The sequence below is a fragment of the Zalophus californianus genome, chromosome 11, assembly GCF_009762305.2.
Source record: "Zalophus californianus isolate mZalCal1 chromosome 11, mZalCal1.pri.v2, whole genome shotgun sequence".
In the NCBI taxonomy this organism is placed as follows: domain Eukaryota; kingdom Metazoa; phylum Chordata; class Mammalia; order Carnivora; family Otariidae; genus Zalophus; species Zalophus californianus.
This window is the reverse complement of record NC_045605.1, coordinates 79,635,625-79,650,783: the sequence shown is the minus strand read 5'-3', so window position 1 is coordinate 79,650,783 and position 15,159 is coordinate 79,635,625. Positions and strand designations below refer to the sequence as shown.

The following is a 15,159-nucleotide window of genomic DNA, read 5'->3' as shown; positions in this document are numbered from 1 at the left end:
TGGGATCGACTCCTTGATTTGTCTCTCTTCTGTCTTGTTGTTGGTGTATAGGAATGCCACTGATTTCTGTGCATTGATTTTATATCCTGCTACTTGACTGAATTCCTGTATGAGTTCTAGCAGTTTTGGGGTGGAGTCTTTTGGATTTTCCACATACAGTATCATATCATCTGCAAAGAGTGAGAGATTTCCCTTCCTCTTTGCCGATTTGGATGCCTTTGATTTCTTTTTGTTGTCTGATTGCTGTGGCTAGGACTTCTAATAATATGTTGAATAGCAGTGGTGAGAGTGGACATCCTGCCGCGTTCCTGACCTTAGGGGAAAAGCTCTCAGCTTTTCCCCATTGAGAATGATATTCGCTGTAGGTTTTTCATAGATGGCCTTTATGATATTGAGGTATGTACCCTCTATCCCTATTACCTGAAGAGTTTTGATCAAGAAAGGATGCTGTACTTTGTCAAATGCTTTTTCTGCATCTATTGAGATGATCATGTGATTCTTGTTCTTTCTTTTGTTAATGTATTGTATCACGTTCATTGATTTGCGGATGTTGAACCAGCCTTGCAGCCCAGGGATAAATCCCACTTGGTCGTGGTGAATAATCCTTTTAATGTACTGTTGGATCCTATTGGCTAGTATTTTGGTGAGAATTTTTGCATCCATGTTCATCAAGGATATTGGTCTGTAATTCTCCTTTTTGATGGGGTCTTTGTCTGGTTTTGGGATCAAGGTAATGCTGGCCTCATAAAATGAGTTTGGAAGTTTTCCTTCCATTTTTATTTTTTGGAACAGTTTCAGGAGAATAGGTATTAATTCTTCTTGAAATGTTTGGTAGAATTCCCCTGGGAAGCCATCTGGCCCTGGGCTTTTGTTTCTTGGGAGATTTTTGATGACTGCTTCAATTTCCTTAGTGGTTATAGGTCTGTTCAGGTTTTCTATTTCTTCCTGGTTCGATTTTGGTACTTGATACATCTCTAGGAATGCACCCATTTCTTCCAGGTTATCTAATTTGCTGGCATAGAGTTGCTCATAATATGTTCTTATATTTGTTTGTATTTCTTTGGTGTTGGTTGTGATCTCTCCTCTTTCATTCATGATTTTGTTGATTTGGGTTATTTCTCTTTTCTTTTGGATAAGTCTGGCAAGGGGTTTATCAATCTTGTTAATTCTTTCAAAGAACCAGCTCCTAGTTTCGTTGATCTGTTCTACTGTTCTTTTGGTTTCTAGTTCATTGATTTCTGCTCTGATCTTTATTATTTCTCTTCTTCTGCTGGGTTTAGGCTTTATTTGCAGTTCTTTCTCCAGCTCCTTTAGGTGTAGGGTTAGGTTGTGTATTTGAGACCTTGTTTCTTCAGAATGGCTTGTACTGCTATATACTTTCCTCTCAGGACTGCCTTTGCTGCATCCCAAAGATTTTGAACAGTTGTGTTTTCATTTTCATTGGTTTCCATGAATTTTTTAAATTCTTCTTTAATTTCCTGGTTGACCCATTCATTCTTTAGTAGGATGCTCTTTAGCCTCCATGTATTTGAGTTCTTTCCGACTTTCCTCTTGTGGTTGAGTTCTAGTTTCAAAGCATTGTGGTCTGAAAATATGCACGGAATAATCCCAATCTTTTGGTACTGGTTGGGACCTGATTTGTGACCTAGGATGTGATAAATTCTGGAGAATATTCCATGGGCACTAGAGAAGAATGTGTATTCCATTGCTTTGGGATGGAATGTTCTGAATATGTCTGTAAAGTCCATTTGGTCCAGTGTTTCATTTAAAGTCTTTATTTCCTTGTTGATCTTTTCCTTTGATGATCTGTCCATTTCAGTTAGGGGGGTGTTAAAGTCCCCCACTATTATTGTATCGTTGTCAATGTGTTTCTTTGCTTTTGTTATTAATTGCCTTATATAATCACCTCCTCCCACGTTTGGGGCATAGATATTTACAATTGTTAGATCTTCTTGTTGGATAGACCCTTTAGGTAGGATATAGTGTTCTTCTTCATCTCTTATTACAGTCTTTGTTTTAAAGTCTAATTTGTCTGACATAAGGATTGCCACCCCAGCTTTCTTTTGGTGTCCATTAGCATGGTAAATGGTTTTCCAACCCCTCACTTTCAATCTGGGGGTGTGTTTGGGTCTAAAATGAGTCTCTTGCAGACAGCATATTGATGGATCTTGTTTTTTACTCCAATCTGATAGCCTGCGTCTTTTGATTGGGGCATTGAGCCCATTTACATTCAGGGTAACTACTGAAAGGTATGAATTTAGTGCCATTGTATTGCCTGTAAGGTGACTGTTACTGTATATTGTCGGTGTTCCTTTCTGATCTATGCTGCTTTTAGGCTCTCTTTTTGCTTAGAGGACCTCTTTCAATATTTCTTGGAGGGCTGGTTTCGTGTTTGCAAATTCCTTTAGTTTTTGTTTGTCCTGGAAGCTTTTTATCTCTCCTTCTATTTTCAATGACAGCCTAGCTGGATATAGTATTCTTGGCTGCATATTTTTCTCGTTTAGTGCTCTGAAGATATCATGCCAGTCCTTTCTGGCCTGCCAGGTCTCTGTGGATAGGTTTGTTGCCAATCTAATGTTTCTACCATTGTAGGTTACATATCTCTTCTCCAGAGCTGCTTTCAGGATTTTCTCTTTGTCTCTGAGACTCGTAAGTTTTACTATTAGATGTTGGGGTGTTGACCTATTTTTATTGATTTTGAGAGGGGTCCTCTGTGCCTCCTGGATTTTGATGCCTGTTTCCTTCCCCACATTAGGGAAGTTCTCTGCTATTATTTGCTCCAATATACCTTCTGCCCCTCTCTCTCTTTCTTCTTCTTCTGGGATCCCAATTATTCTAATGTTGTTTCGTCTTATCGTATCGCTTCTCTCTCGAATTCTGCCCTCATGATCCTGTAGTTGTTTATCTCTTTTTCTCAGCCTCTTTATTTTCCATCATTTGGTCTTCTATATCGCTGATTCTCTCTTCTGCCTCATTTAACCTAGCAGTTAGTGCCCCCATTTTTTATTGCACCTCATTAATAGCCTTTTTGATTTCGATTTTGTTAGATTTTAGTTTTTATTTCTCCAGAAACTGTTTCTGTAATAACTTGCATGCTTTTTTCAAGCCCAGCTAGTATCTTTAAAGTCATGATTTTGAACTCTAGGTCCGACATCGTACTAATGTCAGTATTGAGTAGGTCCCTGGCAGACGGTACTACCTCTTGCTCTTTTTGCTGAGGTGATTTTTTTCATCTTGTCATTTTGTCCAGAGGAGAACAGATGAATGAGGGAACAGAATGCTAACAGGTTAACAATGTCTCCAGCAAATATACTCTATACAAGTCAGAAAAGACCTGAAACTAGGGGACAAGAAAGGGAAAGAAAGAAGAGAGAAAAAAAAGGAAAAAGAAAAAGATAAAAACAAACAAAAACAGAACAAAACAAAAAAGAAAACAGAATATGATGAAATATGGTCAGGCTAGTGCATAGATCAGTGCCACACACTAGCTTTTGGGCGTATTTTGGTCTGTTAGAAGAAAGTGCCTGCTAAAATTTTAAAGGAAGAAAGACTTTTATATGTACAAAATAAGCGTTGATACAATGAAGGGATGGCAATGACTGTAAGGATGAAAATTATAAAAGATTTTATAAAAGGAATTGATAGAATAAGAAGCTGTTTTTTTAAAAAGAAAGAAGAAGATTTAAAAAGAAAAAGAAAAAAGAAATAAAGAAAGGGACAGAATGTGATCAGGGAGGAGAATATAACAAAGCCATACACTAGTGATTTAGGGTATATTTTGATCTGTTAGAAGAAATTGTATCTCAAAATTTCAAAGAGAGAACAACTTATATATATATGCCAAAAATAAGGGTAACTACTATGAAGGGATAAAAATATGACTCTAAAAATGAAAAATAAAAAAATGTTTTTTTAAAAAAGGGATTGATAAGATGTTGTTTGAAAAAGAGAAAAAGAAAAATTCATAAAAAACAGTTAAAAATTAACTTTGAAAATCTAATGAATTATGGTAAAAAAGCCATGAATTCTATGTGCAGTATTCCCCTAGCACTGGAGTTCTCCCGTTCTCCTTGATCGGTAAACTTGGTCTTGGCTTGCTGGCTGTTCGTGCTGATCTTCTGGGGGAGGGGCCTGTTGCCGTGGTTCCCAAATGTCTTTGCCAGAGGCGGAATTGCCCCGTCCTTGTGAGTTTCTCTATTTTTTTAAAAAATTTATTTATTTATTTGAGATAGCGAGAATGAGAGAGAGAGAGTGCATGAGAGGGGGGAGGGTCAGAGGGAGAAGCAGGATCCTTGCTGAGCAGAGAGCCTGATGTGGGACTCGATCCTAGGGCTCTGGGATCATGACCTGAGCCAAAGGCAGTCGCTTAACCAACTGAGCCACCCAGGCGCCCATCAATTCTTCTTTATTTTAATGCCATTTCATTACTTTGCTACATTGTAATATAAGTGCTGGAGCATCTGGAAATGGAAGAGGTAACTGTTAGGCAGTGTGTGAGTGATCTTATTAGCTGGCCTCTACTGATTTCCAATGGTACAACATTCCCATACATTGCTAATGATAGTGTGTTCCGGGATTGCCCCAGTAGTTGGGGCTAAAGATTAAAATAACAATAGTAATGGCCTAAGGTTATTTTTATTCTTTATAATTTATATATACTAAAAATCATTGAGCTGTACATTTAAAATGGGTGAATCATATGGTATATGAATTATACCTCAATAAAGTTATTATATGTAAGGAAAAAAAACAAGACTCTCAAAGCTGAAAAAAATCATTTAATATATTGAAGCAGGGAGCCTGATATAGTAAAAATAGAACTAATGATAATTTCAGCAAACCCAAATTAATTTTTTCATATTAATTAGCACTAATTAATATGAATATAATATTTCCAACATACATTGTCTTATTTGCTTCTCACAAAAACTCTTAATTCAAACAATCCTTATTTACATTATAAGAAAAAAAAATCAAACCATAATATTGAAATCTCTAATTCATAAATCAGGAACTTGAGGCACAGATGGTTTATCTTTCTACTGAGCGATAGAGTTAGTACCTGATCTGACTGCTAATAAATTCCATAATTTTAAAAATTAATATTCCACTGAAGTTTCCTATGAAGAATAAACCTAATGGTCCATATACGGTTTACTCAGTGGTTAGAACATGGTAATAATGAAGATCCAGACTTAGTAATTCTTTGCAGTTCCTTTACTGCCTACTTCTCCCAGCCCTAGCATTGTTCTAAAGTCCTGACACTAGCCAGTCACAGTGAGGGTACTGACAGAGCTGTATTCAGTCAACCCTACAACTAAGCAAATCTTGAAGATAAATGCTTTCCACTGTGTCAGTGTGCCAGTGTTTATTCTCTCCACATCCGTCATTCCATACATTCACCCAATCGTCAATTATCCATCCATCATTGAGTAGACAGTATGTACTAGGTAATATGAAAAAGATAGATATAAATAGCAATTATTATCATCTAGTGAACTGAGTATAATAGTATTATAACCAAAATGCTATAATAATAGAAAGTAGGAAGCATCTAAGTGGGTATTCTGGAGGGCTTCCCATAGGAATAATGTTAGAAAGGCGTTCTCCTACTTCATAGCTATTAGGTCTTTAAATGCTCTATAAAATGTTTGTCAATACAACTTACATGAAAAAGAGGAACGTAATTGGATTGGGTCTTCAGTGAGAAAAATAACAGAGCACTGATTCTTAACAGGTAGGAAAAATCACAGTGATGAATGACATCATGGAAAGCAAAGGAGTAATGGAGAGCAGATTCTCCAAAGATATGTGTGTCAATATCCATTCATCCATTCATCTATCCTTTCAGTGATCCTGAAAATATTCTTTGAGCACCTACTATGTGCCAGGTACTGCTCTTGATTCTGGCCTGTACACACCAACAAGACCAAGCAAGTCTCTGTCCTCTGGAAATGGAAAGAGGGAAAAAATAAATCTTATAATTTCCAGTAATACCTCTTAAGTCAAGATTAGGAGACACAAAGTGAAGCTTGTATGAATCTGGTTTCTCTCAGTGTCGGGCCTTGGGATAAGAGCACACTTATTATGAACAAAGAGCAAAAGAGGGCTGGAGGGGCTACAGCTCTGTGAGTCAAAGGAAGTATTAGCAAATGCTCTGCAGCGGGAGCAGGCCCAGATCTCATAAGGCCTCTGAGGGCTCCAGTAGGGAGTTTACAATTTTACATGTAGTGGGAAACCGGGAGGAGTTGGAGTAGAGAAATGATGATATTTAATTTTCTTTTTATGAAAGCTTCCTGTAACTGCCGTATGGAAAATAGACCATAAGGAGGCAAGCATCGGAGCAGAGACAATTAGGAAGTCGTGATGCTGATCTCCCCAGAGATTGGCACACTGGACCAGGCATGATATAGCACTTGCAGCAGCAACTGCTCAGCAGTGTCAGATTCTGAATATAACTGGAAAATTGAGCCAAGAGGACTTACTTAATGGGTTTAACTAACAGTTGAAAAGATGTACAGTGACTGTAAGGCTGTCACAACTGGAAAACAATCTGTTCTTTCAGTGTAATTCCCTTATGCCTGAAATAGGTTGGTAACATTACTATGAAGTTCTTTTTTATGCCATCTTAATATGAAACATTATTTGAAAAAAGTATCAAAAATTACTGGAGATTATTGAATATTACAGAATGAAAGCAAAATCACCATGTACTCATTTGACCATAACTGTTTTAAGAAATAAAATGAACACTCCAGCAAGCTGAACTATTAAGCTCACAGAAAACAAATTATCTTACCACTCTAATATAAATCACTTCTTAAGGGACTCGCTTCATAGCATTAAGGAAATGTTGATTTCACAAGATTAGAGAGATGTATATTTTAGTTGGTTGGACTCAAATTATGTTGGTTTTAATAAGCCCTGATTATTTCACTTCAAAGTTATCTAATTTTACTGCAGCATGAACGTGGGCAGCCTCAACCATCAGTTACTTGTTAATATGGATTTTTCTGTCCCTGTCATTTTACAGAATACTAGCAAGAGAGAGGGTGGGTGATAATAGCAGGGCTTCTAGGACCGAGAGACAAGAGTATCGTCACATCAGGATTTCAAATTCATTGTTACATGGATAGGCACTTTCCAGAATAACTGTGTGTGTGTGTGTGTGTGTGTGTGTGACTGTGTCTGTCTGTCTGTCTGTGTGGCTGAGGGCACAAGGTAGAATGGTGCTCTGGCTCTGTGAGCTGTTCTATGAAAAGTAGAATTAGGGGCACCTGGGTAGCTCAGTCAGTTGAGTGTCTGACTCTTGATTTTGGCTCAGGTTGTGGGAACCAGGCCCGTGTTGGGCTCCCCAGTCAGCAGACAGTCTGGTTGAGGATTTCTCCCTCTCCCTCTGCTCCTCCCCCCTCTGAGTCTCTCTCTAAAATAAATAAATAAATCTTAAAAAAAAGAAAAGAATTAAAGGCTCACAGATGGCAATATAAAGAATGAAGGAAGAAAACCAAACAATGAAATTCTAAATCTCCCAACTTGATTAGCCTTCTTCAATCAATCATCTCCCAAATATATTTTACCATGCAATGTTAGCCCCATCTTTTGCTGCTTGCAGCCTCATACTTATTAGCATTGCAGAGCCAGTATTCTATGAACATCACTAATCACCTTTCACCTCCATGGACTATATTTCTGCTGTGATGATTAAGGGAGAAGATGAAGGATTAAGGCTTCCTGGGTTAGGATCTCAATTTTCCCTAGGGGAGATGTATGGTATTTGGCAAATTATTTTATCTCTTGGCTATACCAGGTTCCTCAGGTATAAAAAGAGGCTAATAATAGTACCTAACCCAAAGAATTGTTATGAGAATTACTGAGGTAAGGCAGGCAGAGAGTTGTATAATAAATGTTTGGTAAATTATTGTTATTCCACTCTGCCATAAAAATCACATTTTGGTGATAAGAGAAACAGCTGGTTAGTGAAGATGTCTCTGAGCCTAGCAAAATTTGGGGTAAAAGATAAGCTTAATGAGTGAGTGAATAAAGCAATGAGCAAGTATTTGTTGAATCTCTATAATGTGCTAGGAGTGTGATGGAGTTATGCCTCTCATTTAATTCAATAGTCTTGCTAAGTATGGATCATTAATTCCAATTAATAAATGAGATTACTGAGGTTCAGAGTGGTTAATAATAGGCCACAGTCACACAGCTAGTAGATACAGGAATGATAATTTGACCAATGTCTGGCTGGGAAAACAGCATTTCATCCATAATATACTACAAATCCTGTTAGGCAATCTTAGTGGAAATGTCCAGCTCTGAATCAATAGAACCATGAATGTTCCTTCCTCCATAGCTATCATTTTGAACAATGAGGTATACTCATCTTCAATGAAACACTGACTACAGGCAGTTAACTCTGCCACAGCACTGATGTTCCTATGGGGCAGTTCAAAGTAGTACACTGTAAAAAAAAAAAAAAAAGGCAGGCGGGATCCTGGGTGGTCCAGTTGGTTGAGCATCTGAAGCATGATTTTGGATCAGGTCATGATTTCAGGGTCGTGAGACCAAGCCCCACATTGGGCTCCGTACTAAGTGTGGAGTGTGCTTAAGATTCTCTCCCGCCCTCTCCTGCTGCCCCTCTCCCAACACTCATGCGTGTGTGCTCTTTCTCTTGAAAAAAAAAAAGACATTAATTAGATGTATCTGTCAGGTTCCAAAAATTGTATTAGAGCCTGTTAGTACTTGGAAATACTCATGTGTTAACCAACCCAATGCTAGAAGCTGGCAGTCTGCACTCTAAAAGCAAAATTAGAAAATGTAATTTCATTGAATTTAAAAGACAGCATGTATTGCTAAAACACACATGCTTTATTTAATTAAACTCTTGGTATATTTGACATTGTTTTGCTTGATATCTTCTCAAGGACGATAAAATCATATACATTTTAGATATGCGGCTGATTCTAAAGGAGTACTTTCCAGCCAGATGTTACACCAGGATGGATTCCTGGAACACTTGGTGATACTACATTCAGCCAGAGCTGCATTCTCACCTTCACTGTAAAGGCAAATACCTCATGTGTGCATGTTTACCCCTTCAGAAGCTGTGACGGTTCCCTAAATTGAATGAATGGTAGACTGGAATGCCGGAATGTGCTAAAATATTGACTATGAGGTTCAATGTCTGGAGAGATAGGAACACAGGTCAAGTGTGTCAGACGATTGGGACACACCGGTATGATGAGGAGAGAAACATTCATGGAGTTAGGACATCCAATTACACGAAGCATTTAAAGAAAATGTTAAGATTTGTGATGGCACTATCATGATTATTTTACTATCAAAAATAAGATGCATAGAATTGAATGGAAACGCTTGCATGACTAGAGTTATTGTTAGGTTATTAACTAGTATTAATTTGGGAGAATTATTAGTGAAATGTTCTTTACAAACTCTATCACCTGTATGGAGATTGTGGACAAGGTTTTTGTTCTTGTTTTTGTCTTATCAGAAAATAACAATAGTAACCTCTTCCAGAATTAATTACTATGGGAAAGACCTTTGTACTCTGATTGAGTGTATTTGTTCTGATGAAATGTACTCTTTGATATTGATGTTGTATATGAAATGAACCTTCTGGTGGCTGTCTTCCTTTAATTAGGAAACTTAATAAGCCCACACTGTCTTTCTGTCACACACACAAAAGTGAGTATATAAGAAACAGGACTAATTTGCAGTAATTCAGAGTGCTATGATAAATAACACAGCTCATTGTTTAAAAAATTATGAAAAAGTACCTTAACAATGTCTTCAGAGAGAAATCAAGATACATGTTTTAGGCTAGAAATTCTTTTTTTTTTCCCTAAGATTTTATTTATTTATTTGTCAGAGAGAGAGAGAGAGCACAAGCAGGGGGAGCTGCAGGCAGAGGGAGAAACAGGTTCCCCGCTGAGCAAGGAGCCCAATGTGGGGCTCAATCCCAGGACCTTGGGATCATGACCTGAGCTGAAGGCAGACGCTTAACCTACTGAGGCACCCAGGCACCCCTAGGTTAGCAATTCTTAATTCTAGTTACATTTAATATTTACCTGGGGTACAGTTAAAAGTATGCACCCTGATTTCTTCCTCAGACCAAGTAAAATTGATTCTCGGGAGCTGGGACTCAGAGAGTTTTAAAAGTTGCCGGGTGACCTGAATGTGTAGGCAGAGTTGAGAATCACTGATGTAGGCGATGTGGCCAGGCCACCAATATGTTCACTGATGAAAACTCAGGGCTAACCCTCTAAAGGTTATAAATAAATTCCTCTGAGGTTGTAAAATAAGTGTTGTAATAGATTAACATTACTTTTGATAAATTCTGGCTTTATTTTCTTTCTACTCAGTTTATGAAAAAGAAAAGCCCCAGTTCAAAGGCATTGCTCACGCACAAGTCTGGCAAGCTACAGGTCTGAATGCAAATCTTGCTCAAATGAAGTAAATCTTGCATGATAATAGCAAAAGGCAAAAGGGAAGGTTAATTAAATTTATCTCTGCTTATAGGAAAAATAAATAAAAATTATACTGACTACGAACCGAGGGTCAGGATAGAATCTTTCAATATTATTGTTATTCCAAATACTGGGTGATTATCAACCAGTTTCAAGATTCAGTTTTGAAAACTCTCCATAGAATTGTGTGCTTTTTAGACTGAAATATGAGCAATTTTCCCTACTTACAAAAAATTCTGATGTAAAGTTTTTCTTTACATATTCTTATTATATAATATTTGTATATGTTGTTTAGAGAGAAAAAAAGAAAATCCAGACAAGAAGAAACCACAAATAATCGTACCACACAAAGATACACACTCTTAGCTAACATATTGGTATATTTCTTTCTACCTCTTTTCCAATACATTTTTAACTAAAATGAGGTGAGTTCTACATTTATATTTAAGCTGTTTTTCCCCACCCAGCAATATGCCACAAAATGTTCAATAGTACAATTACTAGAATATTCAATTTTCTTCCATTCTTAAGTCAACAAAGCTGTGAGGAAAAATATTTTTCATTTCTGATACTATTTTTTTTGCAATAGATTTTTAGATGTAAAATTGTATACTGAGTCTTTAAAATAAGTGTTCTACAGGTTTCATCCTATGTATCTCATTGAAGAGTTGTGTATCATCAACTTGTTGGTAGAATAAAGAAACAAAGTTCAAGATGGCTGAATGAACTTTCAAGTACATTTGTTGTTCCTTGCTCTGAAGACTTCATTAACATGATAATAAATAACTTTCAAAAGGTATAGACCTACGGTAGTTTTCTAGAAGACAAAATTCTTATGTAAGTGTGTTAACTGACAGAGTAGTTTAGCTTAGATTTTATGCAGGGCAGGAAGACAGTGAATCATTCTAGGGATGGCCGGACTCAAAAATGGCAGATAGACAAAGACAGGAGTGAGAGTCAGAGAAGACAAGTGAAGGTCTGACAATAAAACATGCAAACACAAACTTTTTCTCTAAAGAAATTCAAAGTGCAAAAGCAGTAATGTGGGAATGAGGACTCTGGAGTATAGTCTTCAAGCTGACATTGTGTAGGTCACCTCAGTACTGGCTCCTTAGCCATTCACTCTGTAGTGAAATCTTTCCTTTCCTGAGACTTCTCCATGTACCCAGAACTCTAAGTCAGCCTTCCTGTTGTTTCATTCTTCAATGTAAACAGATGACCAAAGATCACCAGAAATTGTTGGAAATTCTATAGCCTAAAAGAGAATGACTAATTGAAGCAGGCTGGAAAATGGATTACTGGAACAATAGACTAAAACTTAAAAAGCAAGGGAAAACTTAAGACATTCACAAGTGTAATTAGAGGGATTAGAGATGTTATATTCATGAAATACAACAGGATGCTCTGAAAAAGTTACATTCTGAAAACAAAAAAGACTCTCGGAAATCAAATATACATATATGATCTCACCCTCCCTCCAACACACACACACACACACACACAGAAATGAAAAGTCATTTGGAAGAGAAGCACAGGAAATCTTCCAGAACTGAGGCAGAAATCAAAACCATGAGATGAAAGAAAATGCACACACAGGCATGCACATACACCTAAACATAATGCTGTATAAGTCTGTAACACAGAAAATAACGATAATAAAAATGCACAGAGAGAAGAAAAAAAATCATTGACAAAGGAATAAGAATCAGACGGCAGTTGGGCTATTTTATCAGTAACAATGGATGCTAGGTGACAGTGAATCCAGTCTCCAGATTTCAAGGAAAATGATTTTTAATCTAGGACTTTATAACCAAGCAAATACAATGAAATGTAAAAGTGAACCGAAGTCATCTCAGACCTACAATAACTTAGAAAGTTTGCATATCACATGAGCCTTCAGAGGTAGGTGCTTAAGGATATACTAAAAAAAAAAAAATGAGGTTGAAAACTAAGAAAGAGGAATATGTGGGCCAGTAGAAACTGGAATTAATCCAGTAATCTAATGAAAAGTCAGTGAACACCAAGAATTTCTTAAAGAAAAATGAGGTAAAGGATATAAAAATTAGATTCTGGAACATATGGGAATATTTAGAAGGTGAGATATTTTCTCCTCCCAATGAAAAAAATACAGATAATCTAGAAAAATAAAACTAACAAAAGTTTGTTGTATAAACACGGAAGTAAGTTTAGTGTGGCATGATTTTGAGTAATTGATGAAGGGCTGGAAAGGGGAATCATCTGACCTTGACTCAGGACTATTCAAGAGTGGCACAGAGATCATAACAGCTTGGAACTGCAGAAGAGGAACTGATCCTATAACTTCCAAAAGCATTATTTTCATAGTAGTACTACATTTGCCAAGTGGAGAATCAAGAGATACTGTTAAATGTGATAGAATGTGATATAAAGGTGTAAATATGCTATTTAAAGCTACAGATTTAATCGGCAGAGAGGTTTAAAATTTTAAATGGCAATATAACTATGAAAAATTGAAGGGTTATGCAAATAAGCTGAATCTTCATCTGACACCACAGGGTATCAACAGATACTGCTGAAATTTAATAAATCTAGAAATAGCAGTATTAATGTGCTTACTCATAGAGAACTGAAAGATATTTCCAAAAGCTTAACAGCAGAAAGTGTTAAAAACTTTTGGTTATGAGATTGTTGTTCATTAAAAATCTTCTTATATTACTTGAATTTCAAACTGTACATGAAATACCTTAATCAGTTTTTAAGCCGAGCATATTATACTCACCCATCAAATATTAAAGACCAAACATGTATTTTTTTCTTAAAAAATAATATTCTAGATTTGAAGAAGACAGCTTACCTTTGGAGAGGGTTGTAAAAGAATAAGGAGATACTAGAAATTAACTTACCCAAGCAAAAGTCACTGAGGTCAGCAAAAGAACATTTGAGCACAGAGTCTTTTTTATCCTCCTCAGCGTTAACTGGGGAAAAAAAAGACATTTATAGTTTTTGGAAATAAAAACATTAACATTTAGAAAAAATGACCATCGTGACTAAAATTTCACTCAGTAAGGGCAAGATACATCTTTATTATATTTTAATACCTTCATCCTCTTGAATAATTAGCCACTTTTCTTATTGGACATGGATGTAAGCTATTATTTATAATTGGTAGTGACTTCACAGTATTATTGAAAAGAAAATGTTGGTATTTTCAAGTTATCCAGAGTAAGAAACAACTCCAAGGAATCATAGAGGAATACATTCTCATAAGACAAAAAAGCAACTTAGAGAGGGATGGGAAAAGAGAAACACACCTCATCCACTGAATGACAGGGGGCCTGGTTGTATTTTGACTCTTGGCTTTTGTGAAAAGGAATTGTCTAAAAGCATAATGGTGTCTCAGATGGGCAGATGTGTGTAGAAAGGTGCCCAGGGCAGCCACCATGTGCAAGTGTGGCATCTAGCTGGCCTTCCCTGTATTTCAGCCCTTCTGTTGTCTAAGGCTTCAGTGCCAACATTTGATTGCTAACACTTGTCCAACCACATCTTTGTGCAATCAAATCTTCACTGCTTTATTGAATATTACTTAAAGTGTTTGGTCTTTCTTTTTAAGAAACTGAGTTTAGTGTTGCTGACATATTCTCCTCAGTTACTGGTTATAGGTTCTCACCAGAAATTCAGGTAGGTGGTCTGTCTTCTCCTGCAAACAGAAAACACTAGGTCTAGGTTCCCATAAGATTGGCTTCTTTCAAGGCAAGAAAGAAGTGAAAACACATGTGGCCAACAAATGGCCTTCTGTCTGACTGGTGTACTGTTCTCCTTTCTATGCCAGCCTTCCTGCTAATGAGCTCTATAAATACTAGTAAAATGGATGAAGGAAGGAAGGAAGCAATGTTCGAAAACACCTACTCTTTGCAAGTTGACAAAAAAAAAAAAAACCAGAATAGCTGCTCACCTGGCTCTGTTTTGTCTGCGGAGATTAAGGTTACAGAAGTGGGAGCCCGAGACTCACTCTCGGTGGACTGAAAGAGTGAGGTAGATTGGCTCAAGCTCTTTGAGTAGGCATAGCTCTGGGCAAGGCAAGGCAGGGATCTCCGGGATGGTTTCAATGAAGTTTCCTTTGTTATCTCACTCTTGCTGATATTCATACCTGCAAATTCAAAATGGTGAGTTTTAGAAGTAATAAATAATCAGCAAAAGTCAACAAATAATTTTAATTCTTGTGATGGCTGTTTCAGGAAAGTACTCTTGAAAAGCACCACCTAGGGACTAGAACTAATTGAGTTAGTTTTGTTTATATTTTGTAAGGAAAAGTGAGAATTTTGTCAAATAGTCCAGAGGAATAAACAGCTTTTCTTCAAGTTGACCTTCCATCATTTTTTTTCCCAAAGGAAAAATGTTTAATATAAAGATTCAAGATTCACATCATGATAAGATATAAAATTGAATGCCTTCTTGTGATAAAAGTACAACTTTTGCATTTTTTCCTATTTAACATATCCTGCCAACTTTTTTCCTGTGCTTTTGTCATATTTAAAAGCTTCTGAAAAAAAAAAAAACAACAAAAACAAGTGGCTAAGTTCATTTAGGAAGTTATGAGGACAATCATTTGGATTGTCTTTGGATAAATCTAACCATTTAGTTTTCCAAGTAGCAAAATAAATGAAACTTAATACATAAACATTCAAATTACTGT

General features: G+C 36.7%; 1 protein-coding gene across 1 annotated transcript in view; it reads right to left on the bottom strand.

Moving 5' to 3' along the window:
- The window catches only part of ANO3 (anoctamin 3), a 437,993-nt gene that overhangs the window by 186,238 nt on the left and 236,596 nt on the right, over positions 1-15,159 (bottom strand). Inside the window, 2 exon segments of the mRNA XM_035722983.1 lie at positions 13,370-13,441; positions 14,419-14,613. Of these exon segments, the coding sequence (XP_035578876.1) occupies positions 13,370-13,441; positions 14,419-14,613 (267 nt within the window).